The 25,649-nt window shown below is 41.6% G+C and overlaps 1 protein-coding gene across 1 annotated transcript in view; it reads right to left on the reverse strand.

Annotated features, from left to right (window-relative positions):
* CYTH3 (cytohesin 3) overlaps positions 1 to 25,649 on the reverse strand; it is a 91,222-nt gene that overhangs the window by 5,985 nt on the left and 59,588 nt on the right. Inside the window, exons 5-9 of the mRNA XM_032802171.2 lie at positions 23,412 to 23,530; positions 10,918 to 10,998; positions 7,674 to 7,786; positions 6,508 to 6,656; positions 5,612 to 5,723 (exon numbers count right to left, since the gene is read on the reverse strand). Of these exons, the coding sequence (XP_032658062.1) occupies positions 5,612 to 5,723; positions 6,508 to 6,656; positions 7,674 to 7,786; positions 10,918 to 10,998; positions 23,412 to 23,530 (574 nt within the window). The remainder of the gene's footprint in view (positions 1 to 5,611; positions 5,724 to 6,507; positions 6,657 to 7,673; positions 7,787 to 10,917; positions 10,999 to 23,411; positions 23,531 to 25,649) is intronic.

Raw genomic sequence — 25,649 nt, forward strand, 5'->3', positions numbered from 1 at the left:
GCAATTTCAGCTCATCCAACTCAGTCAAGAAGATTTAGAGAACTAGAAATTGGCTAAAATTGTCATAAAAAAAGACTAAGAATGATTTTGGATTAATTAATTTCAGAGCAGTTAAATGCAAAGGTTCAGAAGCTAATTTAGTGCCTGGAAGAGTACACAATGGCATGAGTATGGGTTTTCCACACACAAGAGAAATTTGTCCAGTAATATTGTACTGTATAAGACTAAAATCACATCAGCTATAAAGAGAATGATTCAACTGAAAGGAGCCCCACAAGCCAGGTTCCTAGCCACCAGTCCAGGAATAGAAGTAGCACCTTCTATAGAATGCTGTGCTGGGGGCAAGTACCATGTACAGAGTGGGCTAGGAAGCCTGGGCCTTTGAGAATCCCTACACACGCTCAGTGAGTTGCTTGATATCCTAGTGTAGGAGCAGCTTCTTCTGTCACTCATGGTCACGTGGCCAGCTTAAGTCATTTCCCTCTTCTGTCAGCAGGATAATATATTTGTTTCCAAGTATCTATTTTTCTCCCTCTAACCAGAAAAAGGAAACAATTCAAGCCACATTAATTGTAACTTTTTTTAGTACCAGACATTTTGGGTCAGCTATTTGCCAACAGAAGCTGTTCTTGGAAAGCACACACACATCCTGGCACAAAAGAATTATGTCCTAGGCATTCCCTCCATCAATGCTCATGTCCAGCTTTAAATTCTTAATTGGAGAGGGAAGGGGTTCTCCTTGCACCAACAATTCCTTTATTTGGCCCATAATTGATCCTTATGCAAATCTTGAGAACAGTCCCCAAAATACTAATGCCTAAAGCTATTACAAAGCATATTTGATTAGCATTCACCAGTCTTTGGCCACTTTACTTGCTGCTTAAATGTTCAATGTACCACGTTAGAAGGCATACAATCTTGTGAGTTAAGAGAGCAAGTTGAATACTTCTATACAAATGCATTGGTTGAATCCACACCAATGTTCTAAATCAAAACATTACTTCTTGAAGTCCAGTTCTGGCACTTTATGTAAATAAAATCCTGCCAAATCTAAAGTCACCTCTGAACAGCTTTCCACAGGCAAGCCCCCAGAAAAACACAGTGTTTTGCAGCTCAGGGACTTTAATGACACTGTTAGGATGGTTTCAGAGCCAGACCGGCCTTTGGAGACCTTGGAGTTTTGGGCAGATGAACTTTACAAAAAATACTAACATAAGAAAATTCATGCTCCTGGAGAGAGCACTGAAGTGAACAGTTGTTCTAAGTGAAGAAAACAAGAAAACAGACACTATAACAAGGCAAAACAGAAAGCACTAGCTTGATATACCAGTGGCTTCTTCCTATTACCTCTTATTTTTTCAGAAAACATATTTTCTATCTTCAAGTGTAAAGCAGATAACAGCACAACTGATCATCTTCATTTTTTCCTACTCATTATAAGAATCAAGACTCCTTAGTATTTTGATAATGAATGTTTGAGATTCAAATCCTTTAGGCAGAGCCTTGCTAATTTAGGAGTAAATACAGTGTGCTAACAGAGAATGTGACTTAACGCTACTTTAACACTGGAAGTCTGAATATCCCCATACATCATACTAATATACTGGTCAAGCTTCCTGGCAATGAGAAAATTGAAGGGATAAAAGAGAAAAAAAAATCACCAGGTTTATTTCTGGTAACTGCATTCATGGCTCTACAGCTCATTAACTTAGCAAAAATATTTGTCTGCAGCAGTCGGTGTCTACTGATGAAACTCAGTCCTTCAAGGAACAGTAGGCTTTACATATTTACAGTCTAATTCACAGGAAAATTACTGACATGTTTCACCTCCCCATCCAATTAACCTTTGTGCTGTGGGCATTTCAACAGCAGCACCTTTCAGTTTAATACATGCTCTTATCACTGGGGATGAGTAGGATTGTTTGTTTAGTGGGCACATCCAGATGAAAGCTTGGTTTTACTTGGTTCATGTGTCACTGGAGCAACAGGTAGAGCACCCAGAAATAAATGGTGATTTTATTGATTTATTGTATTTTTCTTAAATTCGTTTGCTTCTCTAATTTCTTAAAGCTCTCATTCTTTTTTCATTGACTATTTCTTTTGCAGCTGATGCTTTACCCTATCCTTCAATTTGTCCTTCCCCACTGATTGACAGTGGATAAAAAAATACTCATGGCATCATTGACATGCTCGCATCCAATCGCTTTTCTTGCAAGGTGATATTTTTAAAAATAAAATAAAGAAAATATTTAGCTCCAAAATAGTTGCTGATTCCAGATCTTTATTTTAATTTCAAGAAAAACACCTTTTTTTAACTTTACGTTTCACCTTTAAGAGATTTATTACTATTATGAGCTATTTCTCATACCACTTTTTCATGTAGAGGAGTCTGATTAAATAAATGTCTTCATATTATACAATTCAATTATAACAGTTTTACTCCTTGGAGTAATTTAAAAAGGGAATCCTGTGGCACCTTATAGACTAACAGACATTTTGGAGCGTGAGCTTTCGTGGGTGAATACCCACTTCGTCAGACGCAGGTCTGACCTGCGTCTGACGAAGTGGGTATTCACCCACGAAAGCTCACGCTCCAAAACGTCTGTTAGTCTATAAGGTGCCACAGGATTCTCTGCTGCTTTTACAGATCGAGACTAACACGGCTACCCCTCTGATATTTAAAAAGGGAGTTACTGTAAATTAAAGTCACAACCGGTGATGGTAAAGTTATTGCATAGTAGTATTTGCAAGTATATTTTTGTATATATTTAAAAAACATCATCAAAAGTTTTAGATTTTAAAAAACTGTAGGTAATAATATTGAAAATAATTTGAGTGGTAACAGACTTATCTGGATGTTTTTTGTGCTAAAATATTTCTCGTTCCTGAAGTCTTGTCTTAAGAAATCCTTTCAGTTGAGGTGAGCACTGCCACATATTGTTGAATGGATAATGTATCAGCTCTTCAAGTCATCTTTCAAATTGTCTCAACTATGAATACTGTGCCTGTTAAGCCATTTATGTCTTCAAACAACAGGAAGAGGCTCTGCTTTTTCACTTAGGAACACAAAGAGGGTATTTGAGGATTTTGCAGCGTTCGTAACATCTGCAGATGAAGTAATGAAGACAACCACATAGGAAGCCTTCCGGCCATAGGCCACAGAGCTGGGGGGGATTGGGGAGGGAACACAGGCAATGGCCCAACCACTTTTTGGCCAGGCCAAACCTGACAGGTGCTGTAACCCCACACACAGCTTGCAACGCTACTTACTCAAATTGGAGGGAGTGTGTATAAGGGCTCATGGGAAGGAGGGCCAGGCTGCTGGTGGGGGAGGCACCTCAGAGCGAAACAGACGGGTCAGGCAAGGAGGGCAAATTTATGGGGGTCTCCACTTTAAATGGCCCTCTGCAGCCCTTGCTCCCAGCATTGTGTTCTAAGGGCCCCACTGCAAGAGGTGCCAAGCACCCCCAACTCCCATTGATGTCAAAGGAAATTGAAGGTGCTTAACACCTGAAACTATGGGGTCCTGAAGTAGCTAATTAGCAATGTGTCCAATAACTCTCCCCCCAAGGCTACAATATTTTAGGAGGTGGCCCCTACTGCTGAGCTTATTAGAATGTATTCTTAATAAACTGATACTCCCAAAGCACTTGTGCCCATACACTCTTCTGTTCACTTGGTTGTTACTAGCACAGAAGGAGAAGTAAAAAGTTGAACAACTGAGTGAATGTATGGACTATGAAATCACTACATAATAGTTCCTATCAATATTAATAAATCTATCTACAATCCACAGCCATTTTCACATCAGTTCCTATAAAAACAGCGTGATACGAGACCATACCAGCTATTGTGGCTGGAGGCATTCTGCCTACAGAGAACAGCAAGGTGGGGAAGCACATGCAGTAGCTATCATTGTTGCATCTTTTTCCAAGGGTGCTACAACCAGCTGTCACGGATTCACAGGTCCAGTGCTCTTGAACAGCTCTGGAACAGCCCCTTGGAGTGTCTCAGTCTTCGTATTTCCTGTCAGTGCCAGCCTCAGCCCTAGCGTCTAGCTACCATAGATGGAGGTGAGCCCTTGCTCTGCCTTCAGTGTACTTCCCCTCTATCTAGTGCTGCTGGCTGTGCTTCAATTCCCACTGACCTTGCACTCGGGATCATCAGGATCCTGGCTGCCTCTGAGCTGGTGCAAGGTTCCTCTTATACAAGAGCAGCCAGAAGCTGGCTCTGAAATTGAGTAGATTTTGGTCTTTAAATCAGTCTTTTAAAACAAAACAAAGAACATTTTAAAAAAAAACTAGAACCAAAGTTTAGAGTCTGTTCTAATCAGGAAAATGGCTACCCTTTGCAGCTGGCTCCCTCATTAAACAAAATGGATAACCAAGCCACATCAACTTCAAAAGAGTGTGCAAAAAAATCAGAGCAGCTTAGAGCTGCAGTGCCAGCATGGTACAAACTGCCAGAGGCTTCAGAATCCCGAACTCTGAGGTGTTTTTATATTTAATTAAAATAAACTAAATACAAAAAAACCCACATAAGAAAGTTATTATGGAATAACTAGTCTTTTTAGCACATGCACATTTCAGCTATAGGCTATTTTGTTTAAAATAACCCTTTCAACATTCTGACAGAAAATTTTCATACAAGTAACAAAACACATTTTATAACGTGTATTACAAGAATAAGATAACTGTACTTCTCTGCCAAAGTACTCCTCTCATTTGTATACCTCAATGAGTCTGAAGGATGCTGTGAAGCAATCTGAAACACTAACTATCATTGCGTTGCTTTACAAAGTATATATTCTTATTTTGCAGAAGAATATCAAGGGGGAGATAGTAAATTATTAACACCATAATGTACAAGCATACATTATGTACAAGTAAAGTCCCACCGGGGCTAAAGTTAGTGACATTACATGAGAAGAATAGTGCTATAAATTTGATTTAAGAAACAAATGAAGAAAAACAAAAAAAGAATGAGCAACTGAACAAGGCGGGGGGAGCTGGAAAGCCATCAGGTACGTACCTCCTAATGCAGAATAAGCAGAGACAGCCAGTCACAGAACAGAAAGGTGATAGGTCATAGGCCATAAGGAAAACAAGAAGGCACATTTAAACCACTCATTAAAAATCATAGCCAAAACCAAACCAATAGAAACTCACAAATAATATGGAAAAATGAAGACATACAAAAACAACTATTTGAAAATAAATGCATTGCTTTTTGCGCAGAAAACTGAGTTGATGTGATTGTACAGTTTTCTCGAATGGTTTCACATAGATTTGTTATTTTTCAGTCACTGGGATTTGTAAAAAGTAAATGGAGCTTCCTTTCTGCAGCGGAGGTTTCAGTTCTCAAGTACCAGAAATCAAACTCCACTTCAAAATTCAAGTGACAAGATTACGTCTCCTTGTTATATGTCTCAGAATTAGCAATTACACAAAACAGTGTAAAGGATTTATTGATATTTAGATCATATGTTTTTAAGCAGGAATTATTACTAATTTAATCCTATTAGATTTACAACAAAGCAGTTAGCAAGGAAAGTGGCGTACACATCACTCACACACAAAGCAAGTATCATAGAAACTGCTCTTCTACTAACCTAATTTCAGTAGCCAACCTTCTCTGTCTGGATTAAAAAATGTATGTGTTAGATCATTTCCGTCATCTTCTGGAATTTTAAATGGCTCATTTTTAATACTATCATACAAATTCTGGAAGAAAACAAAAAAAATTCAGCAACATGTACATCAGATAACTAAGAGATTCCATTCTCTCTGACTACTTATGCTCAAATGAACTAGGAACATCTCCCAGAGAAACTGGAACCATCCTTCTCTAAGCAGTATTCACCACAGTCTACAAATAAAGTAAGTTAAAAGCAGATATCGTTTCTTTGCAAATAAGTGTCCCTTTTTGAAGATTTCCTGTGTATTTCTCGGTAAAGAAATAGCCTTCCTTAAGAAGTCTGGCACTCATTTTTTCCAGAGCTTTCATATTCTCAATAGTTTTGTTCAATACAAGTTTCACTAAAAAAAAAATTGTTTTGAAAAATATTAGACATCACTAACTTCAAAATCTCAATAAAATGTTTGGCATCTTTGTATCATTACTTTTCTTCCACAGTATGTCATGATGACCGTCTTTGGAACGTCAGTGATCACTACTATTTTCCCTCCTTTATTCTCCCCACACTCAACCTTATGTTGAATAGAGCAGATTCCAATCAAGACAGACTGGCTGTAGTGATATATCCAATAAACACTGCTCAAAAAGCCAAAGAGGTTGCTTGTTGAGTGAAGCAAGGTGTTTCTTCCTCTCAGTCCCTCAAGAGGCTGAGTTATGTCGCAAGGTCACGGTACTTGGCTGTCAAAGCTGCATCACACAAAATGATCTCGAGACACTAATTGACAGATTAGTCTGAGAATCATTGCACTTGCTTCGAAGCCCCAGTTAAAAAACCACAGGGTTCCACTTGGTCATCTTAATGCGACTTACCCGTAGCAATTCTTCTGGAAGGTCCCCACCTTCATTAATGCCACGATTCATAGATATAAACCGCTCCACTGTTGGTTTATCTCTTACATTATGGTTGTGTAGACTAGTATTTAACATAATGATTGCAAATGATAGCACATAACATGTATCTGAAATAACATTGAAAAGGAATTATTGCTCTGTGTACTGTATATACAGTAGCCTGTAAAAGAAACCCCAGGCAGTTCTGAATAGCAAAGTGAGGGAATTATGTGTGTCCCCTCCTCGCCTCACAAAAAAACAACAAAACCCTACATACAAGAGTAAGTCTTGAGTTCTTTGGTCTGAACCATGGACATGTATATATTTTCTAAAAAGAGAAAATGACCTAAGGATTCAGATGAGTGGGAAACTTTTGAATGCTCCCTTTAAACACTGGACCTGTCAACATTCAAACATGCCATCTATCAGCTGAGAGTTTGTATTTGCTTTCGGTGACACAAATCATGTAGGTAATTTGTGCACATTTTATCTTCAAACATTTTTGCCCCAGGTTACTCCCCACCCCTTGCTCCTTCAACACTGTGCTGGGTTTGTAAATCTGTTTTAAAGGGTCCAGGTTTAAATGTTCAGTTATTTCCCCCTCTTTTTTTTTTTTTTTTTTGCCAAGTGGTTCTCCTAACGTTAGTCCCTTCAGTTTTATTTTTAACGAGTTTTGCTTTTGCATTTATACTTCAGACATAGGTGATGAGGCATAACATTCTGGCATTTGCAGAAACTGATTCCCAAAAATAATCCCAGAAATATTGCTTATTTTGATGCAGCAGCATTTTGCTGTAGCATCTTCTACCTTTCATTTTGTCCCATCTTACTACAGCTCTTTGGAGGCATTTGTATGATATGTTGCACTTTATCAATAGTTTATTTAAACCATTGTTTTAACACTGCTAGGAGAAAAGATGTTTTTGATCCAATCTTGCGCCTCTTACTTAGAAATAAGAAGTAGTGCAGGATTAGGTTCTTTGTTTTGCCCACACCTCAGAACATTCTTGTTTTTCATTTCACATATTGTCTTAGCCTGGACTTCCAAGTTTGCTGCTTTCTCTTTCAATTCTAGACAGTTTATTACATCATTTGTCAGATCACATGTTAAAGGTGATTCTGATAGAAAATGTATCATGACTAACCTGTAGACTGAAAGACTCCAGGGTTACAAAGGCAATAGCGTGAAGCAAAAGCTTCCATCATACGATCAATTTTCTGAGCCTCTCCTGGAAGTCTGAAACTCCACAGGAATTGCCTATGAAAGGGAAGTATAACCACTTCAGTAAAACAAGATCCATTCCAATATTTATACATTAGACATATATTGGCAATAATCAGCTTCTAAGCAGAAATTAGTAATTTGTAAATAAAATGAGAAGTTATTTTAAAACAAATCTCAAAATTCAACTCATAAGTAATTAAAATATTTTAACTCAGCACTCAGCCAACAGCACTGCATGCTCACAGGTAAGACAACATATTCTGGGAAGACCACGTATTCTGGTATAAATTTTGCAATTCTCTCCTTTTCCATGTTGTCAGAAGCGGGAAATACACAGGAGGCCACGCTTTCCAGCTAGCTGTACCACAGTGCTAAAAGGAGCATATTCTTCTCAAGACTTTGTTGAAAGGAAAAGAGGGCTGTATTATACACAATGGCCCAGAACCAAAAAAGTTGGACTAAAACCCAATATCTTCATTTGAACCAACCAGACATAACAAGTCAATGCTTTGGGATAGCGAGAGCCCCTCTTGACTGGGATGGATAAGGGACAGACTATGCTATCATGGCCAGATCTTAAAAAGGAAATGTGACCTCTCGCTATCACTGCAATGGGATTTAAATCAGATACAGGAAATAAAGTGTTCCGATTACAAGTATGAAATAAAAGTAGGTTTTGCCTTCTTCTTGGATGCCCTTTAAAAAAAATAAAAATCGAACTGACAGGGATACAAACCTGCAATAAAATGTTAAGCAAAATGATTGCACAAACTGATCTTAAATTAAAAGGACTGTAGATTACAAATAGTGATTAAAATAAGATCCAAAATAGTACAGAACAGCAATATTGGCATTAACACAGAGTTTATAGGAAAGTGATATTCTCAAGTGCTGTACCACATAAAATGTTTTTCACACTTCCTGTTGCCATCATCAGTTTAGGAATTATTATTCGTGTTCTTAAGTTCAACCATCAAAGCTACAACTGTAAGGCAAAGTTAGGGCAGATAGCACAGCCTCTTGTTTGTGGCTCTACTTCTTTGAAGTTGGCCAGCTGAAACAATTGTACATTCTTAAAACAGGAAGTAAATGCGAGATCCACATCCATAAGATAATGACATCAAAAAAGAAACCAAGGATTAGATATAAAAAAGTGCCAGTCTAAAAAACACTTCCAGTGACTGGTATTTTTACAACACTTCTATACAGAGACTGAATCTGCTTTCAGAAGGGATGCCCTGTTGACATTTTAAACACTAAGCATCACAATGCATGAAAGTGAAGACCAAGAATATTTGCAAGCAAAACAGAGTATCTTAGGACATTTGCAATGGGTCACAGAACCTTTCATATCCAAGCTGCCAGTTCTAAACTACTCCAGATCAGCAGTGACTGAAAAAAGTTACATCAGATTACTGTCTGGTAGCATAAATGAAGTTAATTTTAATGGTCTAAACTCATTCCTAATAGACACATATCTCAACACAAATGGGCCCCTTACTGGCAGTCTCAGAGAGAATGCAGAGTTGACTGGGCATGGGAGAGTGAACTAGCACTACCTATGCTGTACCTCTTCAGTGCATGAAGTGAAGAATTTCACCTCAGAAGCAGCAATCCAACACTTGCCACGTGTTCGAAAGCGAGCTGGTCTGAGAAACTTGGATTGAGCCATATTTTGTTGAAATATGCAGTTTTGTCAAAATGCTTCATGAAATCGAACCAATTTTGCACAAGTTTTGTTTACAAAAACAAAACAAAAAAACAGGAAGAAGTCCTGACAATCAGGGCCAGCTCCAGGCACCAGTTTATCAAGCAGGTGCTTGGGGCGGCAACTCGGGAGTGGGGCGACACTTTCAGGGATTCAGCGCCAATTTGGCAAAGGGTCCCTCACTCCCGCTCCCAGTGAAGGACCTCCCACTGAATTGCCACAGATCGTGATCGCGGCTTTTTTTTTTTTGGCTGCTTGGGGCGGCAAAACCCCTGGAGCCAGCCCTGCTGACAATGTCAAAGAGTCAAAATCAAAATAAACCTTTCAATTTGTCTAAATGAAGCATTTTGAACAATCTGAAATAATTCTTTAAAAGGAATTTTCCTTTGGAGAATTTTGAAATTTTTGGTTTTCACTGCAATTTGGAATGAGGCTAAATTTCAAAATCTTTAAATTCTTCACATAGCTCTAGTACTAAATTCACTTGCAGCATATTTTAGGTACAGAAACCAAGTGAAAGCAAAAGCTTGCCAGACTAATATAAAATAAGAGAGAACATTTTACGTAAAGGATGCATGAAATCAAGCAGCTTCCTAAACCATATTGTACTACAGTTGTTGTTGTTTGTTCGTTTGTTTGTGTTTGGTTTGATAACTTTATGGATTTGGTACAACATAACTCAAGTTTTGCTGCAATAAATCAATATTGGTCAATTTTAGTATTTTTCACACCCTTTCAGTTTCACTTATAAAATTCAAGATTTGTGAAAACTCAAGTGAAAATAATACTGCATATATAGATAAGTCACTGTACTCCCCACTGTCCTATATGATAAAACATAAATGTTTTGCATTCCCTGTATAGCATCTAAACTGAATTTTCATTCTCTGGGAAACTTCTGTTCTCAATTACTCAGGATTTACATTGCTGTCTCTCCATTGGTGATTAGATCAAGCAATGGTGGGTCCCCCTGAAAAACTATTTGATGAGTCCTAAATACAAAGCTTGTCTACTTCCCACAAGCCCCAAACTGCTCTGCCTGAACAGCTAGATATGGTAGGGGAAAGCAGTAGGAAATAACTGCAAATGGTGCACTTCTGGGGAGAGTTAAAATCTCTTATTCATTTGCACCTTTTAAAAAAAGCGATGCCCACATTCACATCGCTAGGTCATTTATTAACCAGGTGTTCCTCTCTATAGTACCTTCCCCTTTGCCAGGTTTTATTCTGCATTTGTGTGAAATCATTAATTTCATGGATTAAGAGTTCAAAGGCAATGTATATGCAAACAAGCAAAAAAGAGGGAAACGAAGATTTGTTTACTAACAAAATACAGAGTAAATCATACATTCAAGTCAAAGGTCAGCTGCTGTAGTTAATCATCATCATCATCATCATCTATATACTTAGATTTAATTAAATATGAAGTTTGAAAAAGACAATTAAAATGCACTCACCTTAAGGCTTGTACAAGATTGAGATCAGCAAACTCATGGAGTTCAACAAAAGCCTGAAGAACTTTAATATTAAATTCATCTCTGAGAAAAAGAAACAAAATGACAATAGAGAATTACTACACCAAACCATAAACTTCAAGAGCTGCTTCAAGAACTGCTTCCTATTAATGCAAAGGATAGGAAAAAAAAGAAAGAAACTGACCAGGCAAATAGAAGCCATCATTAATATTCCTAACACATATTTAGCTTTGGGATATTTTAAGTGCAAAATTCTTCTCCCAGTTTTGCTAAAATGAAATTTAACCTAGTAGGACTAGAAAGCGTTGCTGCTGCCATTAAAAACAGGAGCTGGCAAGAGCCTGTCACTCTACAATGATTTTAACTCTTTATCTAAATGATCTTCGAAATGACTTATTCTCTTTGCTCAACAGTTATTGTTGCACCTGTCTTGAAATGGGAACCTCAAGCAGTCTGGATAAATTAATGGAAAGACTAGAGAGTTCCATGGTATCTTTTATATGTTCAGCTATAATCCTTTGCTGAAAATGCTGTTTTGTAACTTCTTACAGAAATATTCCCAGAAAAAAAACGGTTACTAACACAGGCACCAGTTTCCTCCTTTCCCTGGGGGTGCTCAACCCCTGCTCCAACCCACACCCCACCCCTGCTCCATCTCAAGCCAGGCCTCCACTCTACCCCTTCCCTCAAGGCTCCACCCCACCTCTTCCCCCCCCACCACCTCTTCCCACCCAGTTCTGCCCCCTCCCCCAAGCGCGTCCAGTTCCTACTCGTCCCCCTCCACACGTTGCGGAACAGGTGATCCCATCTGGCGGGAGTGGGGGAGCTGGCTGCTAGTGGGCGCTAAGCACCAAGCACCCACGAATTCAGCACCTATGGTTACTAACTTTCCATAACTCTTGTTCTTCGAGATGTATTGCTCATGTCCCTTCCATGCTAGGTGTGTGTGTGCCGCATGCACTATTGCCAGAGATTTTCCCCTTTGTGGTATCTATTGGGCTGGCTCTAACACTCTCTGGAGCCACACGCTTATACGCCAGTATAAGGGGCCTCACTGGACCCGCACCATCTCAGTTTCTACTTGCCATTGACTCTGACAGAGCGGTAGGAGGGCGGGTATGGAATGCATATGAGCAACACATCTCAAAGAACAACAGTTACAGAAGGTTAGTAACAGTTTTTTCTTCTGTGAGTGCTTGCTCATGTTCATTCCATCATTCCATGCTAGGTGATTCACAATCAGTACCCCAGGAGGTGGGCTCGGAGTTTACAAACATGCTGATTGCTACACTGCTCTTCTGAAACTGGCGCTGTCTCGGGCCTCCTGGATGATGACATAGTGGGACACAAAGGTATGCACCGAAGATTAGGTCGCAGCTCTGCAGATGTCCTGGATTGAGACCAGCGCGAGGAATGCTGTTGACGAAACTCAGGGCCGGCACTTCCATTTAGGCGACCTAGGCGGTCGCCTAGGGTCCCAGGATTTGGTGGGACGGCATTTTGCCGCCCTCGGCAGCAATTTGGCGGCAGGGGTCCTTCCGTGCTCCGGGTCTTCGGCAGCAATTCTGCGGCGGGTCCTTCACTTGCTCCAGGACCCGCCGCCAAAGTCCCCCAAAGACTGGGAGCGCGGAAGGACTCCCCCGCCGCAGAATTGCCACCAACGACCGGGAGCGCAGAAGGACCCCTGTCCAGGGCACCAAAAACCCTGGTGCCGCTCCTGACGAAACTTGGACTCTCATGGAACGAACAGTTATGATGGCCAGAGGTGGAATATTCACTTGCTTGCAGCAAGCCTGAATAGAAGTAGCAGGGCTACTAAAGGCTTGACAGGGGAGAGCCCATGAGCTTTGACAGGACCAGATTTAAGTACCATGGGGGAGAGAAGGGGGGAAGGGTTGGTTTGCAAACTTGAGGATACAGTCTTTCCAAGCCCTTGAGAAACCAGATCGTTATTTTGTGTACCTTAACAAATGAGAGGGCCAGGTCCTGCTGTTTTAAGGGGAGCAAACAGTCCAAGACAGACTGAAGGGAAGGATCGAGATGGAAAGAGATCATATTCGGAAGCCCAAAAAGCAAAACATTTCCACTTGCCTAAGTAGAGAGCCTTGGCGGAAGGCTTTCTACAACCTAGCAAGACCTGCCAAACCTGTTCCAAGCAGGGTTGTTCTTCAGGGTTCAGCCATGCAGCAGTTAGATGCAGGGAGGTGAGGTTCAGATGAAGTAACCAGCTGTGGTCTTGGGAAAACAGATGCAGATGGAGTGGGAGAGAAAGTGGAGCTGTCACTGAGCGGTCCAGGAGCATTCTGAACCAATACTGGCACAGCCACACTGGTGCTATCAGGGTAACTCTTGCCTTGTCCAGTTTGATTTTTAGACGAACCGTGTGAACCAAGGAAATCAGGGGAAAGGCATACAGTAGGTGGCCGGGTCACAAGAGCAGGGAGACATCGGAAAGGGAGCCTAAGCTGTGCCCATGCAGCAAACAAGACTGCTGACATTTTCTGTTCTGCCTGGTGGTGAGCAGGTTCACCTGGGGAGGCCCCCCACTTTTGGATGATGAATCTGGCGATCTCTGGGTGATGGGACCACTCGTGATGAGAGGAGAAGGATCAGCTACAGTGATCCACCAATACATTCCGGCCTCCCGAGAGTGCGACGCCTCGAGGTGGAGTGTCTCGCACACAAGTCCCATAGGTGGACAGTTTATTGAAACAGGGCCAAGGATGGAGCCCTTCCTTGCTTACTGCTATAGAATGTGGCCACCGTATTGTCTGCCAGGACTTGTACCACCATGCCTGAGATCTGGGGAAGGAACAGTTGGCATGCTAAGCGAACCACCCTGAGCTCCCTGATGTTTATATGCAGGGAGAGTTCTTCCTGGGACCGAAGGCCCTGAGGTTGTTGAGGTGGGCTCTGATACATCTGAGACTAATACCGACGGTTGTGGGGTAACAAAGGGCACTCTCATCGTTGCCGACCTGGGGTCTTTCCACCAGTGCAGGGAGGAGAGGGTCTGTGAGCACTGAGTTCATGTGGTGTCTGCTCAGGGAATAAACTCATGCTAGCCACATCTGGAGGGGTCTGGGCCACGTATTGAACTACGTAAGTACAAGCCACCATGTGACCCAGTAGCCTGAGGTACACCCTGAACAGCTGCAATTGGGTGGGCCACGACTTTGGATATCAGGTCTGACTTGGTCTGGAAATGGGCTTTCAGCAGGAAAGCCTGGCTTGGATCGAGTCGAGCACCGCCCTGATAAATTCTATTCTCTGAACCGGGACAAGAATTGACTTCTGCTTGTTTATCAGCAGGCACAGTGTCCTAAAGGTGACTTAGGCCACGTCTACACTACGGGATAATATCGAATTAGCTAAAATTAGTTTTATAAAACTGATAATATAAATTCGATTTCATGTGGCCACACTAGGCACAGTAATTCGGCGTTGTGCGTCCATGGTCCGAGGCCAACATCGATTTCTGAAGCGTTGCATTGTGGGTAGCTCTTCCGTAGCTATCCCATAGTTCCCGCAGTTTCCCCTGCCCCTTGGAATTCTGGGTTGAATCATTATTGTCCCGGGTGGTTCTGGGTAAATGTCGTCAGTCATTCCTTCCTCCGGGAAAACATCAGCTGACAATCCTTTCACGCCATTTTTCCCTGGATTGCCCTGGCAGACGCCATAGCACGGCAACCATGGAGCCCGTTCAGTTTTTTTTTTTCCCGGCATCCGTACATTGTACTGGATGCTGCGGACAGAGAGCGATATCTTCCAGCGCTTACCACAGCAGCATTCACTTGCTTTTGCATGATAGCAAGAGATGGTTTACCAGTCGTTCTGTACTTCTAACTGCCGGAGTAAACTGGCAATCGAAAGACGGTTATCTCTCTCCCCCCTCTGTACTGTCCGCTGCTATCATGATGTGCCTGCCCCTGGCTGAAATCGCCAGGGGCAGCAACGCAAGCAAAATTGGGAAACTGTTTGACTCCCTGAGTCAATCCCTCCCTATGTTTCTAAAAAATAGAGTCAGTCCTGCCTAGAATAAGGGGCAAGTGTAGTCAGAGAGCACAGCTGCTCCGTGGGCAGTATGGTTCACTAGGTGGGCTGCCCCTGCAACAACTCCACTCGTTGCGTCCCCCTCCCCCAACTTCTGGGATAGCGTGCAGTGTCCTGAACATTTGTGTCATGAAGTAATAAAGAATGCAGGATAGAAACACTGACAGTGACATAATGAGGGGAGGGCAGCTCTCCGCGTGATGTTTAGTCAGCAGAACATGTAAGCGTGTGGGGATGAGGAAGCATCAGCAATGCCTGCTGCTTTTTTATGCAGTCCAAGGCAGTACAGATCTTCTTTAACACAAGGAAAAAGGGGAGGTGCTGAATTGAAGCTCGCCCCACTTGCTATATGAAGACGGTACTAGCCATTCTGTCCTAGCTACGGGAGTGAACAGGAAATCATTCCTGTTCACTTACCCAGGCGCCCCCATATTCAGTTAAAAGCATGTGAGTGAAACGCAGTTCGTGAGGGACAGTTACCAGTCGCTATCAGGCCGTCTTACCACTTGGTGGGAGGGGAAGAGGAGGCGGATACGGCTACTTCAACATGACTGCAGCAATCGTGTCTTAACCCAGCAGCAATTCAGTACCATGTAGGGTACACTGAAAGAGAGGGTCAAGAAATGAATTTCTTTTCTTTTCTGGTCAACGTGGGTGGTGAGGGGGAAGAAACTGAGGAGCTATTCCCCGAGACCGACGCCAGACACGTGTTGAACCTACAGAGCACTAGGGAGCCCTCAGCCCAAAATGCAAATACTTTTCAGAGACTGCTGTGGGACGTGGGATGAGTTGGAGTCCTCAGTACTCCTCGTCCCTCCAATGAGAAGTCATTTGATTCTTTGGCTTTCCGTTACACTTGTCATCCGGCTGGTATCTGGAGATTATTCAACGCTTATGCATTTGTCTTCTGGAACGAGCTCTGATCAGAAAGTTTTCTTCGATAAAGCTCAGATCCAGTATCTCACCGTACGGATCTGCTCGGAGCTTTATTGGATTTTGGACTGCAATCGCTACACGTGCTGAATAGAGCTCACCGCTGGGCAAACAGGAAATGTTATTCAAAAGTTCGCGGGGCTTTTCCTGTTTACCTGCCGCTGCCGCATCGAGTTCAGATTTGCTTCCAGAGGCGTCAGTGGACTGAGTGGATGAACTGCATCCGGATGAGGCCCAAAATCGTTCGTTTCCGTCACACTAACGTAATCCAGATACTTTAATATCGAATTTAGCGCTTCTCCTGACTCTGTGGTCGGGGGAGTACAGAAATCGATTTAAAGAGCCCTTTATATCGATATAAAGGGCGTTGTAGTGTGGACGGGTACAGCGTTAAATCGATTTAACGCTCTTTAAATCGATTTAAACGCGTAGTGTAGACCAGGCCTCAGACTGTGCTAATACTGTTCTGTACTTAAGCCTGTGACTGACCTTTGATCAGCCAGTCATGAAAGTACAGGAGACTTGTACAATTTGGTGCCTGACTAAGGCTGCTACAACTGCCATTCACTTGGTTAATACCCATGGGGCTGCCAATAGACCAAAGGGGAAGGCAGTGAATTGGAAGTGGCGCTGACCCTCTATAAACCTTGAGAAATCTTCTGTGGTCACAGAAGATAGAAATGTGAAAATATGTCTCCTTTAAGTCGAAGGCAATGTACCAGTCTCTTAGGTCTTGGGAGGAAATGATGGAGGCAAGGGAGACCATGTGGAACTTCAGTTCATTAAAATATCTATTGAGATGATGCACGTCCAAGATAGGCTGCAAGCCCCCTTTGGGCTTAGGAAGTACCGGGAGTGTAACCCTTTCCCTCTCAAGTCTTGAAGAACCTCCTCCACGGCCCCATCAGTAGGAAGGATTGCATTTCCTAGACAAGGAGTTGCTCATGATAAGAGATCCTGAAAAAGGAGGCGAAGGGGAAATGGGAGAGGGGTGAGTAGAAACTGCAGGGTATAACCAGCTGTCATTTTGTTCAGGACCCAACCTTCTGATGTTATGAATGACCATGCCAGGCTGAAGAGACAGACAGTCCGAAAATAAAAGGGGAGGCGGATTTGAAACAGTGACGGGTGCAGCGCCCTCTGATGCACTTTCAAAAGGTCTGCTTGCGTCCACCAGAGTATCTTTGAGACCTTCACTGGGAGGCTGAGTTGGGCGGAAGTGGTTGGCACCATCTATAACCTCTCTCTTTTCTTGGAGACACCAAGAACGAAGGAGACTGCTGGGGCCTAAAATCCTTTCTGGAAGCAGACAGAGCGTACAGGCCTAAGAATCATAGAGTGGCCCTTGAGTCCTTTAGTCCATGAAGAAGTCTCATGTCCGTCTCCTCTGAGAAAAGAGAGAAGCCTTTGAAGGGGATGTCCTGGATGGATTCTTGGACCTTGTGGGGTAAGCTGGAGGACTGAAGCCAGGAACAGCACCTCATGGTGACCGCAGATGCCACTGCCTGAACCACTGAGTTGGCAGCATCCAGAGCCACCTGGAGAGAGGTGCTGGACTCTTGAGGCAGGGAATCTTTGCATTTATTCAGGGACTCCCATAGATAAAATCCTATCTCCCCAGCAACACTTGTTGGTTGGAGATACGCAGCGGGAGGCTACCAGTGGAATAAACCTTTCTTCTGAAAAAGTCCAGTCTCTCGGCATCTTTCCGTTTTGAGGCAGCACTTGACTGGCCCTGCCTGTCCCTTTCATTTACTGCAGACACCACCAGGGACCTTGGGGGCTGCGAGTATAGGTATTCAAACCCAATTGCTGGCACTTAATACTTCTTCTCTGCCCTTTTTGAAGTGGGGGGCCAGAGAAGGAGTTTGCCACTGGGCCTTGACTGGTCCCTTCACTGCCTCGCTGACGGGCAAGGCCACCTTGGATGGAGCTGCTAAAGCCAGGATATCAACAAGGCTGTGCAATGTCTCTGAGCTCCTCAATTTCCAAGCCAACATTTGTAGCAACCTGCTTTAGAATGTCCTGATGGGCCCTGAAATCATTCTGTGGAAGCAGGCTACTGGGACTTGCGCCAGCCTCATCTGGGACTTGCACCAGTGGAAGGGCTTCTTCCTCTTCGTCTGCCTCGACTATGCCAATGGAGGCAACAGGGTCAGAACCGGAGTCGAGCAGGAAGGAGCAGTAGCCCATCCTTCAGAGACCATTGAGTAGGAGCAGTGGTAGGAAGGATCTGGTACAGAGAGGCCGGGGAGGGCCCCCAAGGGTACCATTAGGGCCACTGCTTCGGCCAGTAACTCACAGGCCAGGTGCCTGCCAGAGGACTGGTACTGAAGCTTGGTGGAGCATAGGCTGGGTATCGATGGTGGGCTTTTGGCAGTACATAAGGTTCCCTTTCGGACTCCGAGGATTCTTCTCTCAGCAACCACGGGGGAGCGGTACCCGCTTCCACCTCCACACAGTGACAGGGCTTCAGGGACTGGTGGTGTCCTGGAGATCGGGATGCTGTATCCTGACACACACTGTTCCCTCCTGCTTCTGGACGCCGGAGCTGGTACGTGTCCCATTGGCATTGGTGGAACCAAGAAAGAGATAGAAGGTCCCTAGCTACCTGAAAAGCCTCTGGAGTCAACGGTACTGTCAGTCCGCAGGCACTGTAGTGGCCTCCTGGTCTCAGCGGAGAGCCCTGTATAGGCTTAATGCTCTCAGAGGAGTTGACGGTGCCGACATGGGTCCAGGGGCAGAAGAGTGGCCAGGCCTGGGTCTCACTCAACTGCCTTCTCCTTGCTTCTCTCTCTACTGCTCTCTCGGTCCACTGCTTCTTATGCTTCTTCCTCAGCACCAGAGATGGAGAACAGTGCCGGGAAGAACTCATTGCCGTGGGAGAACTTCGCACTGACACCAAAGTACTCAGCACCGAAACGGAGAAGCTCGGCTCTGAGACAGGTCTGAGAGCAGCTTCCATGGGGATAGCCTTCAGTCTGATGTGCCTGTCTTTTTTGGTGCCGGGTCTGAAGTCCCAACAGACTTGGCTCTTGTCCTTCATGTGAGTTTCACCCAGGCACTTTAAGCACCTGGAGTGCAAGTCACTCTCAGGCATAGGCTTACCACGGGAGGCACAAGGCTTGAAGCCTTGGGATCCGGGGCATGCCCGGCCACTGGGGCAAAGAAGTCCCTCACGATAGGAAATAACTAACTCCACACACATACACACACACAAACGTACCTGAAATATAGACACTACACTATGATAATTATGAATGTAGAAAAACGTTCAAAAACCGCTAGGAAGAAGCCTTTCCAAAGCAAGAAGGGTCATACCAGCAACCGTCATGGGCAGTAAGAAGGAACTGGGTGGGTACAGGGCCGACAGCGCCTCTTATACCAGCGCACAAGTATGTGGCTCCTGAGGGAGCCAGAGTCGACCCAACGGATACCACTAAGGGAAAAATCTCTGTCAACAGTGCAAGCGGCACACCCACACCGAGGGTGGAATGGACATAAGCAAGTACTCGAAGAACAACAAAACATTACTATCCTTTCTTTAGCAACAGCACACTAGAGGGGGAAAAAGTCGGGTTTCCCTCCCCCCATCCCCTTCTCCTATAGGGCAGAACCATCAACATTAAATCAACAGCAATCAGTAAGGCCTGCTCCCTAAATACAGACCTAAAAAGGAATAATAAAATACCACTTAACGCATACAGTATCCTTAGTCCATTCTGAGAAATCACTACACTGAATGCTTCTTTTCCAGGGTCGCTTTAAAAACATAATAGGTATTGAATTTCATTTCCCCCATATGTCCCTTAAACTTCTAAACAAAACCAAAGTTAGAATGAGTTTAAGTAGGCAATATGGTATGCAATTTTTGAAATGCAAACAGAAATTTAATACAAGAACAATTTGGGTCCACATGCAATTTAATTTCAACACCAAACCTGGCAGTAGTGCAGTCTATATCTAGGACTTTGGGAGAGGAGGAAGAGGGAAAATCAAGGTGTGGTGTTAGCTCCTACCTCACCAGTAATAGTAACTGACAACAGTTTTAGCCTGGTTCAAGGGACACAATAGAATTCACATCACGTTTGCATAGCTGAACTGACAATACTGCTAAGAGAAGTAAAAAATTGATTACATTAATAAAGTTAGATGTACGTAGCAAGCAGAAATGTTGCATAAAAATTAGCTTTTTTAATATCCATATTTCTGACTTCGTGCTGGATATTTTCCATGGTTTTCTGGCCAAATATTAGCCACATATCATTGCAGTCATATTTTCAGTTCTTCTAATGTTTTAATTGCCACTCTATAGATTAACACTAATTTCTGAGTCGTAATTTGACATTTAATGTTGGTTACTATATTAGTCAGCAGTTAACTGTTCAGAATTCAAGAAGATGGAAACTGAGTTGTGTAGACACAGTATACTCACACAGCTGAAACCAATGAAATTTTAGGATTAGTTAGGAAGAGACAAACAGCGCAGCTTGATTTTTTCAGATCCTACATGAAGACTGCAGTGTTGGCAGCTTTGGGATGAGAAGAAGTGGGAAATAATCTTTTGCATTGTAAACTGAGCTTGTTTGCTACGACCCTGCAAACACCAATTCATGAAAATAATCACAGTGACTTCAGTGGCACAACTGATGTGAACAAGGACTAGTTGCATGACTAAGGGTTTGAGGATCAGGCCCTGAGAGGAAAAAATATTATTTCAAGATCAGATGCCAGAGTGAAAAAGAGAAGAAACATGGATTACTTTACACAAACTCTAGTATAATTATGGAGATTAAGTTAATAATGCACAGTGGAGGTATAGCGATCTATTAAAAAAAAAAAAAAGACATTTTCATTACTTTTAGTTGAAATATTCAAAATGATGTTTGGAATGTTTCTCAGAGGTCTAGTTCTCGTATTTATGCAAAAAGTTGAAATTCCTACATACTGTGCACCACGTTACAGTATAAACTTTCATTATGCCTACTTAATTCTAAGGGCCTACAGCGAACGGCAAGCTAAGACTCCAATCCTGTAAACAGATTCCATGTGGGCTTAAGGGTGTTATGGCAGAAGATCAGTTTACAAGAGTAAGACTGAAGTGACTAGGTTATTAAATCTCTAACTGGCATCTGATTTTGATAAAAAATATGGGCAAGAGTTATGTCTGTAGTCTTTTAAATGAAGAAAGAAATTCATTTACAGGTTTTACCAGTGATACAATTTTGCAGCTGAATTTTTTTTTAAACTAATATTTTCTGCACTGTATTACAACTGGAGTAATCTGCATATTTATTGTGCTGTACATGATAAAAACTAAGCTGCATTATCCCCTTTAGGTGCCTATTTAATACCCATTAACGTTAATAGGATATGTATGTGCAGGGAAGAAGACAACACTAAATACAAACAGCTGACTATCATTAGTCTAGGCACCAACCTTTTGAATGATGAGCAAATTTTCTCATCATCTAGTTACTATATGATGAAGCATTCTTTGTCTGGGCAGACCATTAAGAACTACTACAAGATCGTTGAAATACGATTCTGAAATCTTCCAGAAGTTTATGACATTAAATCTTGCACAATAACCAAACCTAGAAAAACTTTTATTTTTCCGAGTAATTAATTGTGTAAGCAATGTGAGATATTTTCATAATTCATTCATTTAAAAAAAAAGCTTCTTACAGCACAGTGCTTTTACTGTTCAATATAACTTTTATATTCCTCAGGGTAGAACGTAGCTCATGCAGCCAGTGAAGGTAAGAGAGACACTGATAAAAAGCGTAACTCTCCACTAGAGCAGTCAAGTGATTAAAAAATTAAATCACGATTAATCATACAGTTAAACAATAATAGAATACTATTTAAATATTTTTCAATATTTTCTATAATTTCAAATATATTGATTTCAATTACAACACGGAATACAAAGTGTACAGTGATCACTTCATATTTATTTTTATTACAAATATTTGCACTGTAGATAACAAAAGAAATAGTATTTTTCAACTCACCTCATACAAGTACTGTAGTGCAATTTCTTTATCATGAAAGTTGAACTAACAAATGTAGAATTATGTACAAAAAAAACCTGCATTCAAACATAAAACAATATAAAACTTTAGAGCCTACAAGTCCACTCAGTCCCACTTCTTGTTCAGCCAATCACTCAGACAAATAAATTTGGTTACAATTTGCAGGAGAAAATGTTGCCAGCTTTTTGTTTACAATGTCACCTGAAAGTGAGAACAGGTGTTCAAATGGCATTGTTACAGTTGGCGTCGCAAGATATTTACATGCCAGATGCACTAAAGATTCATTTGTCCTTGCATGCTTCAACCACCATTCCAAAGGACATAAGTCGATGCTGATGACAGATTCTGTTCGATAATGATCCAAAGCAGGGTGGACCGTTGCATGTTCATTTTAATCATCTGAGTCAGATGCCACCAGCAGAAGGTTAATTTTCTTTTTTGGTGGTTCGGGTTCTGTAGTTTTCACATCAGTTGTTACTCTTTAAGACTTCTGAAAACATGCTCTATACCTCATCCCTCTCAGATTTTGGATGGTGCTTCAGATTCTTAAACGTTGGGTCGAATGCTGTAGCTATTATTAGAAATCTTACATTGGTACCTTCTTTGCATTTTGTCAAACCTGCTGTGAAAGTGTTCTTAAAACAAACATGTGCTGGGTCATCATCCGAGACTGCTATAACATGAAATATATGGCAGAATGTGGGTAAAACAGAGCAGGAGACATAAAATTCTCCCCCAAGGAGTTCAGCCACAAATGTAATTAATGAATTATTTTTTTAAAGAGCATCATCAGCATAGAAGCATGTCCTCTGAAATGGTGGCGAAAACATGAAGGGCATATAAATGTTTAGCATAGCTGGCATGTAAATACATTGCAACGCAGGCTACAAAGGTGCCATGCAAACACCTGTTCTCACCTGCAGGTGATGTAAATAAGAAGCAGGCAGCAGTATCTCCCGTAAATGTAAACAAACTTGTTTGTCTTATCGATTGGCTGAAGAAGAAGTAGGACTGAGTGGACTTGTAGGCTTTAAAGTTTTATATCATTTTGTTTTTGAGTGCAGTTATATAACATCAATCATCTACATTTGTAAGTTACACTTTCACGATAAAGAGCTTGCACTACAGTACTTGTATGAGGTGAATTGAAAGATACTATTTCTTTTATCATTTTTACAATGAAAATATTTGTAATAAAAAATAATGATATTAAGTCAGCACTGTACATTTTGTACTCAGTGTTGCAACAGAAATCCATATATTTGAAAAATGTAGAAAAACATCTAAAATATTTAATAAATTTCAATTGGTATTCTACTGTTTAACAGTGTGATTAATCTTGATTAATTTTTTTAGTTCATGTAAGTTAACTGCAATTAACCAACGGTCCTACTCTTCACGTATTTAAACATACTGTATAACAAAAGAAGAGAGAAATTTGTTTTCGTTTACCTCTCACCAAGGTAATCTCCAATTACAGTTTTATTTAGTCCTTCCCCTTTATAGAGGAACTGTGCAATGTCTTCTGGAGTGTTCTGCAGCAGGTCATTTTCTAAAAGAAACTGGATCCCCTAGGAAAAGAAATTTAAGAGGAAGAAGAATTATGTTTCCTTTCACATACATTTATTTGAACACTGTCCAGGATATTTTGGGATGAATACACAGAGAGATACATATCCATGCCATTTGCCACATAAAAAAAAATCTGTAGATTAAATTAGAGAAATCATTTCTCTTTCAGGTAACGAAACTAGATGTCTATTCAGTCAGATAGGTAATTTCTAGAATTAATTTACCGATCAGAAGAAGGAATTCCTAAGGTTGGAGACAGCAGGTGGCAACTTAAATTCCTTAAAATATAGAAAGATATTTAATTGAGTAACTATTCCATATTGGCCATGGGAAGCAAACTGAAAGGGGACTTAGCATTTAACAACATTCATGTCAGTCCATGTTACTGCATTAATATCGGGCAGAGGGCATAATCTGTGAGATCACATAAAGAGAGATACAGAGATAACACAATTTACTTATCATCATACTACAAGATAAAGCATCTGTTATAATTTGCAATACCATGAGTGAATGCATCAAGTCATTAGTTGCAGTAGAAATTATGATTTGAGATAATTCCATTTTGAGAATTTATGGGAAAATTTGGCATTAGGATGGTAATTAATTTCTGTCCCTGCTTGAACTAAACTATTGAAAGAGAGGATCCCATCATGGTGCTTGATCCAAAGCCCAATGAAGTCAATGAGTCTTTCCATTTCATTTAATGAGCTTTCAATCAAGCTCATTCAGAGATGGACTGAGGAAACAAGAGAGAGTAACCCTATAGAGAGTCAAGAGACAGGAAGGTCTTGGCTTGTCGATTCTCAGAGGCATTTTTAGCCTTTGTACTTCCTAAACATTCTCATGAGATACAGACTGCTTAATATACAGTTTCTAGGGAAATCCAGAAGGCTTTCTGCAAAGAAATGAGGAAAGGACATTTTCAAAAACTGCATTAACATCATAGAAGTCTTAAGGAATAAAAGGGGTGCTGTGTTAGCTCTTAAAAGGATACTCAAGTCCCAGACAGATATTTCTGCAAGACAATATTTCTCTAATAAAATGTCTTAATTTTTCCATTGCTTTTGCAAAATTTATAACAAAATGTTGGGAGCAAGTAGGAATGGCAGCTCAATGCAACTGTGAGGTCCTGAATTCTATCCGTATGTGGAAGAGTTCACTAAATTATTAAAATCTTTGCCAACATGTCCTGAGATTCAATTAGTTAGTTTTAGAGATAAAAGCAAAAAACTTTTCCATTTCTGTAAATGGATATTTTTTACTGTTGTTCTCCTCCAGACTTGGAGGACATCCATCATCGGGCTAGTCTACACTACGGGGGAAAATCGATCTTAGATACGCAACTTCAGCTATGTGAATAACGTAGCTGAAGTCGAAGTATCTAAGATCGAATTACTCACCATCCTCACGGTGCGGGATCGATGTCCGCGGCTCCCCCTGTCGATTCCGCAACTCTGTTCAGATTGGTGGCGTTCCGGAATTGATATAGGCGCGTTCAGGGATCGATACATCGTGTCTAGATGAGACGCAACATATCGATCCCCGAGCAATCGATCGCTACCCGCCGATAAGGCGGATAGTGAAGACATAGCCATCCTTGAAAAGGTGGGAAGAGAGAGGAAGAAAAAATACTGTACTACTTCTAATTTTACCTTCCACTGTCTAAGCCATTAGTGAAAACATGAAAATATTCTTGTAGTTGGTTGATTTAGTTTGTTTTTGCAACAGTACCCTTATCTGCCTGGTAAGAAGGATTAGTTTGCTGACAGCAATCTACTTTAGGAGGGCAAACCTACTGCCATTCAGTCTTGAAGCTTTTTTTTAAAGCGAGGAAGACCATTCACTCTCTTGAAGTTTTGTCATTGGAAAAACTACTTTCATTGTCGTGACAGAACACTGATGTTTATGACTCTCTTTTCAAATCACAGAGAAAAAGACACATGATTTCATTGCAAAGAAAATATTTCAGTTTTATCTTGTAGTAGCAGTAGCTGTGCCTTCTCAGGGTACGTCTACACTGCACGATTATTTCGAATTAGCTTAAACCGATATTACAAAACAGATCTAATAAAATCGGTTTAGCGCGTCCACAGTGGGATCCCGAAATCGATTGTT

Source organism: Chelonoidis abingdonii, chromosome 9, assembly GCF_003597395.2.
Source record: "Chelonoidis abingdonii isolate Lonesome George chromosome 9, CheloAbing_2.0, whole genome shotgun sequence".
NCBI lineage: Eukaryota > Metazoa > Chordata > Testudines > Testudinidae > Chelonoidis > Chelonoidis abingdonii.